Here is a 13,028-nt window from a genome sequence, read left to right on the forward strand (position 1 = left end):
AGGGACTTCCATAAAACAGTAACTTTAACCATTCTACAGATGGAGGGAGGGAGACTGAGGGGGTGCCCACAGGGAGGAAAAATACAGACAGGAAGCCGGTAATGTGTCCTTTACATCCCAAGAGGAAACTTACATTATTTTGACAGCTCCCAGGGGGCATCTATAGTGTTAAGTTCAAAAATACATGAAAAGATCGTTATTGCCATGCCCATAGGCCATTTAAAAAAAGAAAATGCCAAATATTTCACTTTAGAATGTTGTTACTATAATGCAATATATATACATTATAGGAGTAAAATGGGGACAGGTTTGTGGTTCCCAGTTCCTTCCCTTGGCATGCAAAAGGTCTGCTTAGCCAAGGGTCATGTTGTAAACCTGAAGTAAACAAGCCTTTAATCTTTACCTAGAGAGCACAGAAGTCAACTTTTCTAAGTTGAAGTGTTCAAAGGAATATAAAACATTACCACACATCCTTGGCAGGATCAAAACAACGCATTTCACAGGATTTTGACTTAGACCCCTCTTCCTAACTGAAACCGTATCATCATACGGCAGTGCTGCTACCTGCGGTCTGGGGGGGATCATCCTGTATGTCTGTTAAAAATAAACAACTCACAGAGCATCTTTCATGTCTTAGCTCACGGAATGCACTGAAGCACAGAGGTAAGCAGAACCTAACAAAACAGAATGAACATACAACAAAAGGAAAAGCAAATCTGAATTCCAACCCTGCTTACAATTACGGTGGAGGCAGGAGAAAGCAGACTAGGAACGAGTTGCCTAAAGAAGAGTCATTCACACTACAAGGGCTCTAGGGGCTGAAAGAAAGAGCTAAAGGAGAATTATCTAAAATCACAGATTTGCAGGCATATGAGGCTTTATTTTGCGGACCCGAAGCCCGTTTTGTCTGGTGAGACAGAGCAGCCTGAAACTGTCTCAGACTGCCAGTCCCCCAGCCTGTTAGAGAAGCACTGCTGCCACCTCCTGCTCTTTCTCAGTAATGTTGCCAAAGGAAATCGGCCCACGAAGCTCTGCCGGCTGGAATAGTTATTTATTCACCCTTTGTTTAAGCACAGCATTTTTTTGACGCTGGGATTCTGACCTCAAATTTAATAAAAGATGTGACTTGCATCTCAACTCTAGCCATTAACAATGCACAAGGAGAAGCCTAGAACCCAATCTTTAAAATGGAACTTGTGGTTTTGTTTTTAAAAACAAAGTCATTTCTATTCTGCAGGTGTAATTAGGACAGCACTCATGAACATGGACCGAGAAGCCAAAGAATACTATGAAGTGATTATCCAAGCCAAGGACATGGGAGGGCAGCTTGGCGGATTAGCTGGGACCACAACGGTCAACATCACCCTCTCAGATGTCAATGATAACCCACCCCGCTTTCCCCAGAGTGAGTACCTAACCAGTGAGAGTATAGGTCTCAAGCCAGAGGGATGCAGCTGTGACAGCGGTGAAAGAGAAAGGCCTGAGTCCCTCTTTGAGTTCAATTTTTCATGGATTCCTTTCTGACATTTATCATGCAATTCTCACATAATTATTTCCCTTCTAGATACCAACTTCCCATAGCACTAAACCAGTGTTTAAACTCTTTTTTTCTTGATTGCCATGCCCTGACCACTCCCCATAAAATTAAATATTAAGCAGTAAGACTTTGTTGGGTAGGGCTGAACTTTAGAGAGCCACAAACCATTGTAATATATAATAAGTATCTAAGATTTTTTCACCTCTCCCCAACAAGAATCGATTTTTGCCCCCTAGGGGGCAATACTGCCCTTGTTGAGAATGCATGCAGGGAAACTATGCCACAGCTGGAGGTGAACATAGTGACCCATCTGACCACCTTCACCAATCAATTCACAAGCAGGTACCAAGCACCTGCTCTGTAAGGGCCCTGGGCATGAGGGGCACAAGATGACTGAAACCCAGTCTCTGCCCCTGTGAAGCTTAAAGTCCACTTGGGGAGTACATACTCAATACTCATCAAAAGTTAACCAGGAAGCAGCATTTGCTGTGCCACTTGGTTACTGTAGAATGAAGCCTTCACAAGAAACCAAGATGAGTAAAGGCTTAATAAAAGGAAGAGAGCTCAGCAGGGGACTGAAGAATATAAAGGATTCAAATAGGAAGAAAGGAAAACATTCCAGAAGGGGGAAGCTATTCATTCAAAAAATATTTGCTTTGGGCAACATTCTAGATATGGGATATAAAGACCTAGAAATAAAGCTGCAAATGTAATTTTATGTTCAAAGATCCCTAAAATGAAGACCTGCTCTTCAGTGTTTCAAATTTGTTATATTTCTAACGGAAGTCACTGCAAAGTTTTTGAGCAAGTGAGAGACATAAAGGAAGGCTAATATGATAGCCGCGTACAGCACTGGTTGCTAGGGGTGGAGACTAGAAGCAGGAGAGTCTGTTAGAAGGCTTTTAGAGTGGTCCAGATTTGAACTGATAAGGATGTAAGGAAACAGCAGAAGGGGTGGAATGGGGCAAATAAGAAAACTTGGATTTCTGTCTCTTGATTTCTTGGCTAAGGGAAGATGGAATCAAAGATGACAGTGATGTTCTAAGTCTGGGTGACAGGGAGAAGAATTGTACTACTGATGGAAACAGAGGATACATAATGGAACTAGTGGCAGGGAAGGAGGAAGACAAATTCCAATTTGAATATGAAGTGACAGCAGGACAATCAGATTGAAGGTCCTTAAGGAAGGTGGAATATAGAGCTATGACTGTGGAATGGAGCCCAGGAACAGAGATGTGAATTTGAGAAGCAGATGCCTAAAAGGGAGCAGTTGGAGAAGTGAGAGCAGCAGACACAACTCCAGGTGAAAGACTTAACCAGGGGGAATCAGGTTAAACAACAACAACAACTAAACTAAAAACCAGACCATCAGCTGAATAGCTACATTTTGAGTCAGTCAAACCAAGTAAGCCATCTATTTTATCTATGTAAACAGAGGAAGAGAACTCAAATATTTACATACAACTGGTATCCATAAAGTCCCCATGAGATTTCGTGAAACTAAAAGACAGTATATTAAATATTTCACAAGTGGTACAAATAAGTAGGTTACTAAGTTGATTGGTTCTACAAATCAGAATAGTAGTGCATCATGAAAACAGTTTATGAAATGCCATATGGATTGGCTTCTTAATTGCTTTGCTGACCCCGTGGGTTCCATCTTTATTATTTCATGAATGGCTCACACTGTGCACACTGTAGACTACAGATTCTTGAACATCCTTGATCCTATCTGGCTTTGTAATTTGACACTAGACAGTATCTCGGAGGCATAAAGGGAAGAACGAAGTTATTACACAGCTCACAGTATGTAGATCTGGACATATTGCAGGGAAGTTGTATGTTACCTACCAGGGCTCTTGGCCTCCTTAATCAATAGAAATTGATCAGAGGCCAGGCAAGAAATTCAGGCAAGGCTTTACTGGGGACTCGCAGCAGTGGCGAGTGAGAACAACAGTTTCCCTTGCTTGCTCCCTGCGCGGGGGCGAGCTCACTCCTTATATGGGTTGAGGGTAGGGGTGTGTCCAGGGGTCGGGACAGAGGGGTGGCTGGGGAGGTCTGCCCACCACTTAGGTGGTGTTGTGTGCAGGGGGCAGGCGCAGTACCCTGCTTTTGCTCTGGGCCCTTCAAAAGTGGCAGTGGGCTTTTTGGTCTCTTTGTATCTTTTGTCCAGAATTTGCCCCAACTGTACATGCACCCAGTTATTTTTAGTCTCATATAGCTTCTCTGTCTTTTGGTGCTGGAGGAGAGGTGTGTCCAGGTGCAAGCACTGCAGCCCTGCAGCAAAGGGGCCCAGGTCCCAGCCTGTCTCAATATCACCCCAAACACGGCAGCTTCACAGAAGCATAACACAATACAGTGATAACTGGGGGTTTTAGTCCTGCCCCACAAGGCAACATCTTAACACCATTCTAAAGCACACATTTTGAGTCGTCATTTTTTTTAAATAATGAAGAACCTAGAATAGAGTGGAAACACAGACTATGTTGCACGGAAGACAAAATGGAAATGTATAAAAGTAATCTCTGTGTCTCTAAACATTGTTCACACATTATCTCTGCTTCCTCTAAAATAGTCATTATTGGGCTTCCCTGGTGGCGCAGTGGTTGAGAGTCTGCCTGCCGATGCAGGGGACACGGGTTCGTGCCCCGATCTGGGAAGATCCCACATGCTGCGGAGCAGCTGGGCCCGTGAGCCATGGCCGCTGAGCCTGCTCGTCCGGAGCCTGTGCTCCGCAACGGGAGAGGCCACAACAGTGAGAGGCCCGCATACCGCAAAAAAAAAAAAAAAAAGTAAAATAGTCATTATTTTTGGGCTTATAAAAAATTTTCTTTATCTCACCATTAATTATTTCTCTTATCTGCTAAAACTAAGTTTAAATGATCTCATTATTCCATAACCTACCTTGGATAAACTCTTAGGCATTATTAATCTTCTGATTCTTCATTCTAGGAATCCCACTTTCCTTCTTTTTCACAAATATTATCATAACTGATTAGGTGTCAACACAATGACACACCTACTATTTTATACTGAACAAGCTCAGTCACCTTTAATTGAACCAAATATAAGGGAATGTAAAAACCTCAGACTATTTATTTCTAATATAATGCATTATGTGTAGAAATTATATGTTTGTTTCAACACAGAACATACAGCTTTCCTGGAGAAAATTATTTGTTTTTCCCAAACGTGTTCTGCAATAGAAAGTCTAATCCATCAACAACTTTGGAAGTGAATGTAAAGAGATCATGAAATCCAAGTGCCTCCAGTTTAGTACAGACATTAGCAATTTCCTGGCTCACGCTGGCAAAGAACAGTCATCATTTCTCCTCCTGTGCAGGGGAGGGTGCTGTGAGCTGGCTGGGTGCTGTCAGCCTCCCCAAATCTTTGTGAGACTCAAGCCATCACATCCCAGACTTCCCAGGTTCACATCCCCACAGCTTGCAATGCATATTAGAATCAGAGAGGCCATGTACATATTGAAAATGTGATTGTTTAATATTTAGTTATTCACATTATGACTGACAAAATAATGAAGAATGTCAAAAAGTTTAGCCCCAGAGAATGTAAGTTAATGAAAATACTACTTCGTGGAGACAAAAATGAACTGAATTAGTGAATTCAGGATATCAAGTTGAAAAGGAGAACATTACTGGCTCTGAGTTTCTTACATATGTGAGAACTCTATGGGCATTCTATTATGGAAAAGAGAACAAGAAGCATCAGAGATCTGTCCATGAAGAAGCTGCCAATGGGCAGTCCCAGGTGCATGGACAGATTGAAGCTGGTGGAGTTTGTTCTCCATGGCTGGTCCTCCTTTGTAGATCACTGGTCTCCATTAAATTTGGGCAGGTGGTCATAGAGAGAGGCATTCAGCATCATGGCCAGGCTACAAAGGAAAATGTGGGCATTTGAAACGTGAACAGAGTAAATACATACTTTGTGACCACAATGTTTTTTCTATTTTTCTCAGAAGTAATTAACATTTGGGGAAATGGTTCATTAGGAAGAAAAGATTGGAAAGCAAGGTACTGATACTTCCTACCACTCTGAAGGTAGATTCACTGAGATAAGAAATATTTTTGCTTTTGTCCTGTCCTACTCCTAGGATTATGATCAAGGTATTTTGGCACCTACTTATCAAACATCCAGTACAGGCTATGACCCAATAACATTTACTCAGCCTCTTTGGATCTCAGTTTTTTCATCTGTAAAACTCGAGTGTTAACTTTTGGACCATGAAAAAGATGTTTTGCACAGCATGGTGGACATGATGTGATACGGAAGAGGCTTTTTTTTGGTAGTAACAGATTACAAAAAATGCATGTTCTAACTCTTCTTCACAGAACATTATCAGATGAGTGTGTTGGAATCAGCTCCAGTTAGCTCTACTGTGGGAAGGGTGTTTGCCAAGGACTTGGATGAAGGAATTAATGCAGAGATGAAGTACACTATTGTGGATGGAGATGGTGCAGATGCATTCGACATTAACACAGATCCCAATTTCCAAGTCGGCATAATAACTGTGAAGAAGGTAATCAAACTCCTTTTTCCAAATCATTTCAATGGAGGCTTTGAATGTGTATGAAATATTAGTAAGGACTGTTATATTATTGATACGTATTGCTTCAAATCCTCTGATACACTTTCCTATCATTAAGAAAAAAGCCTCTTACTCCTTTTGTTTACATGTGAACACTGGCTGTGTCATCATTTTACAGAAAGGGTACCAAGTCATGATAAAAATGTATTATAAATATGTCACTTCTAGCTAACTACTTAGCCACTTTAAAGAACTGCTGTAGCTTAATTCCCTAATGATGTTAATGACCAATATCTGCATTTGAATAACCTCACTTTTACCACAGTATACCATAAACAACAATAAAGCAAGCTATACTATTATTATTAATCAATAAATAACACGCAGGGATTTTTTAATTGCTACTTAAAGACCTAAAGATGCTAATCAGACTTGGAAAGGCTTTATCAAACACACCTGCTGAGTGATGTTACCACTTGGAACTCCTTCATAGTAAGGAGTTATAATAAGTTAATAAGTTTTCATAGTGAGTTAATAAGTTTTCTGAATGTAAGCTATCGATTCTGTGGCATAAAGCTCATATGGACATACTCAGCTGAAAGATAAAACCTAAAAATAATTGAAGTTTTAACATCCTAATAAATATATCTGATAAAATACATTAATTCAAAAAAGTATTGATTTCATCTTCCTTCTCCTCTATTTCAAATACAACTTAAAACCCAAGATATCTTAAATTATTTCTTCAACAAAGATTTGTTGAGTGCCTACCTATGTGCCAGGCACTGTTCTAGGCATTTAATGTAGAGAGTAAGTAAAACAACTGAAAACCTCTGCCCTCTTGACGTTTACTCTAGTAAGGGGAAGAAGACAATCAAAAATAGCAAGTAGGGCTTCCCTGGTAGCGCAGTGGTTGAGAGTCTGCCTGCCGATGCAGGGGACACGGGTTCATGCCCCGGTCCAGGAGGATCACACATGCCACAGAGCGGCTAGGCCCATGAGCCATGGCCGCTGAGCCTGCGCGTCCGGAGCCTGTGCTCCACAACGGGAGAGGCCACAACAGTGACAGGCCCGCGTATCGCAGGAAAAAAAAAAAAGCAAGTAAGTCAATAAAGTTGTATATTAGAAAGTGATAAGTGCTATGTGGGAGGGGGTGTAAAATAGAACAAAGCAAGATCAGAAGAGCCAACATGACTTCAAATTTAATTGCATGCTTGTGACTGGCCTCACACAGAAGTCACATTTATGCAAAGACTTGAAGTGGGCAGAGTCACAGCACAGAGTTGGGCAGGCTGACAGTGCACAACCCTCGGAGGAGCCCTGTAAATGACTTTCAGTGAGAACCATAAATGGCAGCCCTGTAAACGAGGGAATGGACTGGAAATACTGAGGAAAGTGTTCCAGACAAAGGAACAGCCAGTGCAACGACCCTGAGGTGGGACTCTGCCTGGCTTGTTTCAAGAACAGCAAGGGGGTTTATAAGGCTGGAGAGGGAGACCAGAAGGAGATGAGGTCAGAAAAGTAACAAGGGAGACAGATTGTGTTAGGACCTTGTAGGCAGATTAAGGACTTTGGGTTTTAATCTGACTAAAGTGGAGAACTGAAGGATTTTAACAGATGTGTGACATCACTGGACTTTTATTATGAAATAATTACTGTGTATGCTGTGTTGAGAAAAGGCCATAAGGGGGCAAGAATGGAAACAGGGAGACCAGCTGAAAGGCTATTGCAATAATCAAGGTAAGAGATGATGATGGCTTGGTCTACAGTATTGGGAATGGATGTGGTGAGAACTGGTCAGAATCTGAATATATTTTGAAAGTAGAACCAACAGGATTTCCTAACAAATTGGATGAAGATATGAAAGAAAAAGAGGAGTCGGTTGAGCAACAAAAAGAATAGAGATGGCACTAAGTGATATGGGGAAATACTGGCATTCAGTTCTGAGCATGTTACGTTTGCAATGTCTATCAGACACCCAAGTGGAGATGTATAGCAGTTGTTGGTTATAGGAGTCTGGAATTTGGAGAAGAGTTCTGGACTGAAAATTTGAGTCATAAATGGTACTTAAAGCAAGTAAAAAATAATAATATTCCAAGGGATCCAGCATAGATGGAGAAGAGGGCAGTGAAATAAATCCTGTGGCAGCTCAACGTGACAAGGTCAGGGAGAGCAAAAACAAGCAAGGAGACTGAGGAGGAGAGCCCAGGGAGGCAGAAGGAAGATCAGGAGAGTGTGTTGTCCTGGAAGGTGTAAAGAAACTGTTTCCAAGAGAAGAGAGTGACTGCTGTAAGTGCTGCTGTGATAAGTGCTGCTAAAGGTCATATTAAAACACTGAAAATTAATCACAGATTTTAAGAACAGGGAGGTCATTGATGACCTTGACAAAAGCAACAAAGTCATAACTTAGAATGTGGCACAAGTTAATGTGTCAATAATAACTTTATTCTATGCTGTTCCATAGAGCTGAATTAACACTGCTTTAGAAAGGAAGAAGGGAAGAGTTCACATGTTCGTCCTTATTTATTTAAGGTGCAATCACGTACAGCAAAAGAACAGATATATCCAGCATTCCTCCAACCAGAAATCTTTATAACCAGCACACAATGACCTCAAAACAGTGCAAAATGCTGACATTAGCTTTGGAACCATCATATAAATCTGGATGTGATTTAAATATTGCAGTTTACTTTACTCATATTCTTTGAGAACTAATAATACTTTATAAAAGGTGACTAGAATAATAATACCAAGTTGTTGTATGACATAAGATTAAGAACACTCCCCTATTATGTGGCATGCCTCAAGCTAAAAATTAATAATACATTGCCTATCATGACTGGTAACTATAAACGAGGTAAAAGCTCAGAGTTTGGGATAATTATTATCTCTTTAATGCAAAGATTATCTTTAAAGAATTAAGCAATCAGAAGAAGAGCTTTTGAGGTTCTCAATATATTTTAAATTTTATTTTATATCTTAAATAGTATATAATTCTAAATAATAAAATATTAATTTATGTCAAATTATTAGAATATATCTTAGACCTTACTATAAGCCATTAATTTAAAAAATATTAACTATTATAATTTTGTATATGATGAGATTGGTTAGGGTGGTATGGCCATAGACTGTATCTGAAAGGAACCTCAAAATGTCGTTTCTCCAGCTCCCTTACCAGGAAAAAAGATTAAGCCTCATAAGACAGAACACTGTCTTTCACTGTCATTGCTAAAACTATATCCATGTCTAATCAAAACATGTATCAACTTTGCCAAGGTCATTTGGATTTCTCTTCTGAACCTATGAGGTGCCAGAAAATGGAATTAAAAGAGAGGTCAATAAGTTGAGTAGATGGACAAGTCAAATACAATAAATACTTTAGAGGCTATTGACTGCTCAATCTATACCTTTGGAACAACATTCACTCAGATGCTTGATCCACACCCATCCTCCTACTTTGTCATTAATAATGTCATGTAAAATTGAAAGAAATGTTCTGCTTTTGATTTATTTCCCTTAGGCCTATTATTTGTCTAAAAAAGCACACACTTTTTCAAAAAGAGAAATCAAGTTGAATTGATAGAATTGGGTCTTCATAAAACCACACTGATTACTACCCAGTACTTTGGGTCTTTTTTGGCTTTTAAGTAATCAATCAATTGATTTTCAGTCTCTTAATTTAAATGCTTTTCAAAGATAACTTGAAACATACAATTTTCAGAATGTTCTTTATTCTATATGAGCATGATCTTACGTCTTCAGCATGTCTTCCATCTTCCAGCATACCATAAACAATTGTTTCAAGTCCACTCTCCTCTTAGGCAGGCCACAAAGCAGAAAACTTTTGAATTTCATCAAACCTAAGGTGCCATGAATTCTCATCACTGTTTTATTTTTAACTTTTTTTAACATCTTTACTGGAGTATAATTGCTTTGCAATGGTGTATTAGTTTCTGCTATATAACAAAGTGAATAGGCTATACGTATACATATATCCCCATATACCCTCCCTCTTTCATCTCCCTCCCAATCTTCCTATCCCACCCCTCTAGGTGGTCACAATGCACCCAACTGATCTCCCTGTGCTATGCGGCTGCTTCCCACTAGCTATCTATTTTACATTTGGTAGTGTATGTATGTCCATGCCCCTCTCTCACTTCGTCCCAGCTTACCCTTCCCCCTCCCCATGTCCCCAAGTCCATTCTCTACGTCTGCATCTTTATTCCTCTCTTGCCCCTAGGTTCTTCAGAACCACTTGGGTTTTTTTGTAGATTCCATGTGTATCTGTTAGCATATGGTATTTGTTTTTCTCTTTCTGACTTACTTCACTCTGTGTGAAAGACTCTAGGTCCATCCACCTCACTACAAATAACTCAATTTCATTTCTTTTTTTATGGCAAAGTAACAGTCCATTGTATATACATGCCACATCTTCTTTATCCATTCATCTGTCAATGGACACTTAGGTTGCTTCCATCCCCTGGTTATTGTAAATAGTGCTGCAATGAACACTGTGGTACATGGCTCTTTTTGAATTGTGCTTTTCTCCAGGTATATTCCCAGTAGTAAGATTGCTGGGTCGTATGGTAGTTCTATTTTTAGTTTTTTAAGGAACCACCATACTGTTCTCCATAGTGGCTATATCAATTTACATTCCCACCAACAGTGCAAGAGGGTTCCCATTTCTCCACACCCTCTCCAGGATTTATTGTTTATAGATTTTTTGATGATGGCCATTCTGACTGGTATGAGGTGATACCTCACTGTAGTTTTGATTTGCATTTCTCTAATGATTAGTCATGTTGAGCATCCTTTCATATGTTTGCTGGAAATCTGTTCATCTTCTTTGAACAAATGTCTATTTAGGTCTTCTGCTCATTTTTGGATTGGGTTGTTTTCTTTGATATTGAGCTGCATGAGCTGCTTGTATATTTTGAAGATTAATCCTTTGTCAGTTGCTTCATTTGCAAATATTTTCTCCCATTCTAAGGGTTCTCTTTTTGTCTTGTTTATGCTTTCCTTTGCTTTTAAGTTTAAGCTTTTAAGATTCATTAGGTCCTATTTGTTTATTTTTACTTTTATTTCCATTTCTCTAGGAGGTGGGTCAAAAAGGATCTTGCTGTGATTTATGTCATGGAGTGTTCTGCCTATGTTTTCCTCTAAGAGTTTTATAGTGTCTGGCCTTACATATAGGTCTTTAACCCACTTTGAGTTTATTTTTGTGTATGGTGTTAGGGAGTGTTCTAATTTCATTCTTTTACATGTAGCTGTCCAGTTTTCCCAGCACCACTTATTGAAGAGGCTGTCTTTTCTCCATTGTATATTCTTGCCTCCTTTATCAAAGGTAAGGTGATCATATGTGCGTGGGTTTATCTCTGGGCTTTCTATCCTGTTCCACTGGTCTATATTTCTGTTTTTGTGCCAGTAACATACTGTCTTGATTACTGTAACTTTGTAGTATAGTCTGAATTCCAGGAGTCTGATTCCTCCAGCCCCATTTTTCTTAAGATTGCTTTGGCTATTAGTAGTCTTTTGTGTTTCCATACAAACTGTAAAATTTTTTGTTCCAGTTCTGGGAAAAATGCCACTGGTAGTTTGATACGGATTGCATTGAATATGTAGATTGCTTTGGGTAATACAGTTATTTTCACAGTGCTGATTCTTCCAATCAAAGAACATGGTATATCTCTCCATCTTTCTGTATCATCTTTAATTTCCTTCATCAGTATCTTATAGTTTTCTGCATACAGGAATTTTGTCTCCTTAGGTAGGCTTATTCCTAGGTGTTTTATTCTTTTTGTTGCAATGGTAAATAGGAGTGTTTCCTTAATTTCTCTTTCACATTTTTCATCATTAGTGTATAGGAATGCAAGAGAATTCTGTGCATTAATTTTGTATCCGGCTACTTTACCAAATTCACTTATTAGCTCTAGTAGTTTTCTGGTAGCATCTTTAGGATCCTCTATGTGTAGTATCACATCATCTGCAAACAGTGACAGCTTTACTTCTTCTTTTCTGATTTGGATTCCTTTTATTTCTTTTTCTTCTCTGATTGCTGTGGCTAAAACCTCCAAAACTATGTTGAATAACAGCGGTGAGAGTGGGTAACCTTGTCTTGTTCCTGATTTTAGTGGAAATGGTTTCAGTTTTTCACCATTGAGAATGATGTTGGCTGTGGGTTTGTCAGATATGGTCTTTATTATGTTGAAGTAAGTTTCCGCTATGCCTACTCTCTGGAGGGATTTTATCATAAATGGGTGTTGAATTTTGTCAAAAGCTTTTTCTGCATCTATTGAGATGATCATATGGTTTTTATTCGTCAATTTGTTAATATAGTGTATTACATTGACTGATTTGCATATACTGTAGAATCCATGCATTCCTGGAATAAACCCCACTTGATCATGGTGTATGATCCGTTTAATGTGCTGTTGGATTCTGTTTGCTAGTATTTCGCTGAGGATTTTTGCATCTATGTTCATCAGTGGTATGGGCCTGTAGTTTTCTTTTTTTGTGACATCTTTCTCTGGTTTTGGTATCAGGGTGATGGTGGCCTCATAGAATGAGTTTGGGAGTGTTCCTCCCTCTACTATATTTTGGAGGAGTTTGAGAAGGATAGATGTTAGCTCTTCTCTAAATGTTTGATAGAATCTGCTTGTGAAGCCATCTGCTTCTGGGCTTTTTTTGTTGGAAGATTTTTAATCACAGTTTCAATTTCAGTGCTTGTGATTGGTCTGTTTATATTTTCTATTTCTTCCTGGTTCAGTCTCAGACGGTTGCGCTTTTCTAAGAATTTGTCCTTTTCTTACAGGTTGTCCATTTTATTGTCATATAGTTGCTTGTAGAAATCTCTCATGTTCCTTTGTATTTCTGCAGTGTCAGTTGTTACTTCTTCTGTTTCATTCTATTGAGTCTTTTCCCTTTTTCCTTGATGAGTCTGGC

The 13,028-nt window shown here is 39.4% G+C and overlaps 1 protein-coding gene across 1 annotated transcript in view; it reads left to right on the forward strand.

Moving 5' to 3' along the window:
• CDH20 (cadherin 20) overlaps positions 1 to 13,028 on the forward strand; it is a gene marked incomplete at both ends in the record, with an annotated part of 59,940 nt that overhangs the window by 8,931 nt on the left and 37,981 nt on the right. The window contains 2 exons of the mRNA XM_082667535.1: positions 1,238 to 1,405; positions 5,887 to 6,074. Coding sequence (XP_082523661.1) covers positions 1,238 to 1,405; positions 5,887 to 6,074 — 356 coding nt within the window. The remainder of the gene's footprint in view (positions 1 to 1,237; positions 1,406 to 5,886; positions 6,075 to 13,028) is intronic.

Source organism: Grampus griseus (assembly GCF_964374135.1).
Source record: "Grampus griseus genome assembly, chromosome: 12".
NCBI classification, from domain to species: Eukaryota; Metazoa; Chordata; class Mammalia; order Artiodactyla; family Delphinidae; genus Grampus; species Grampus griseus.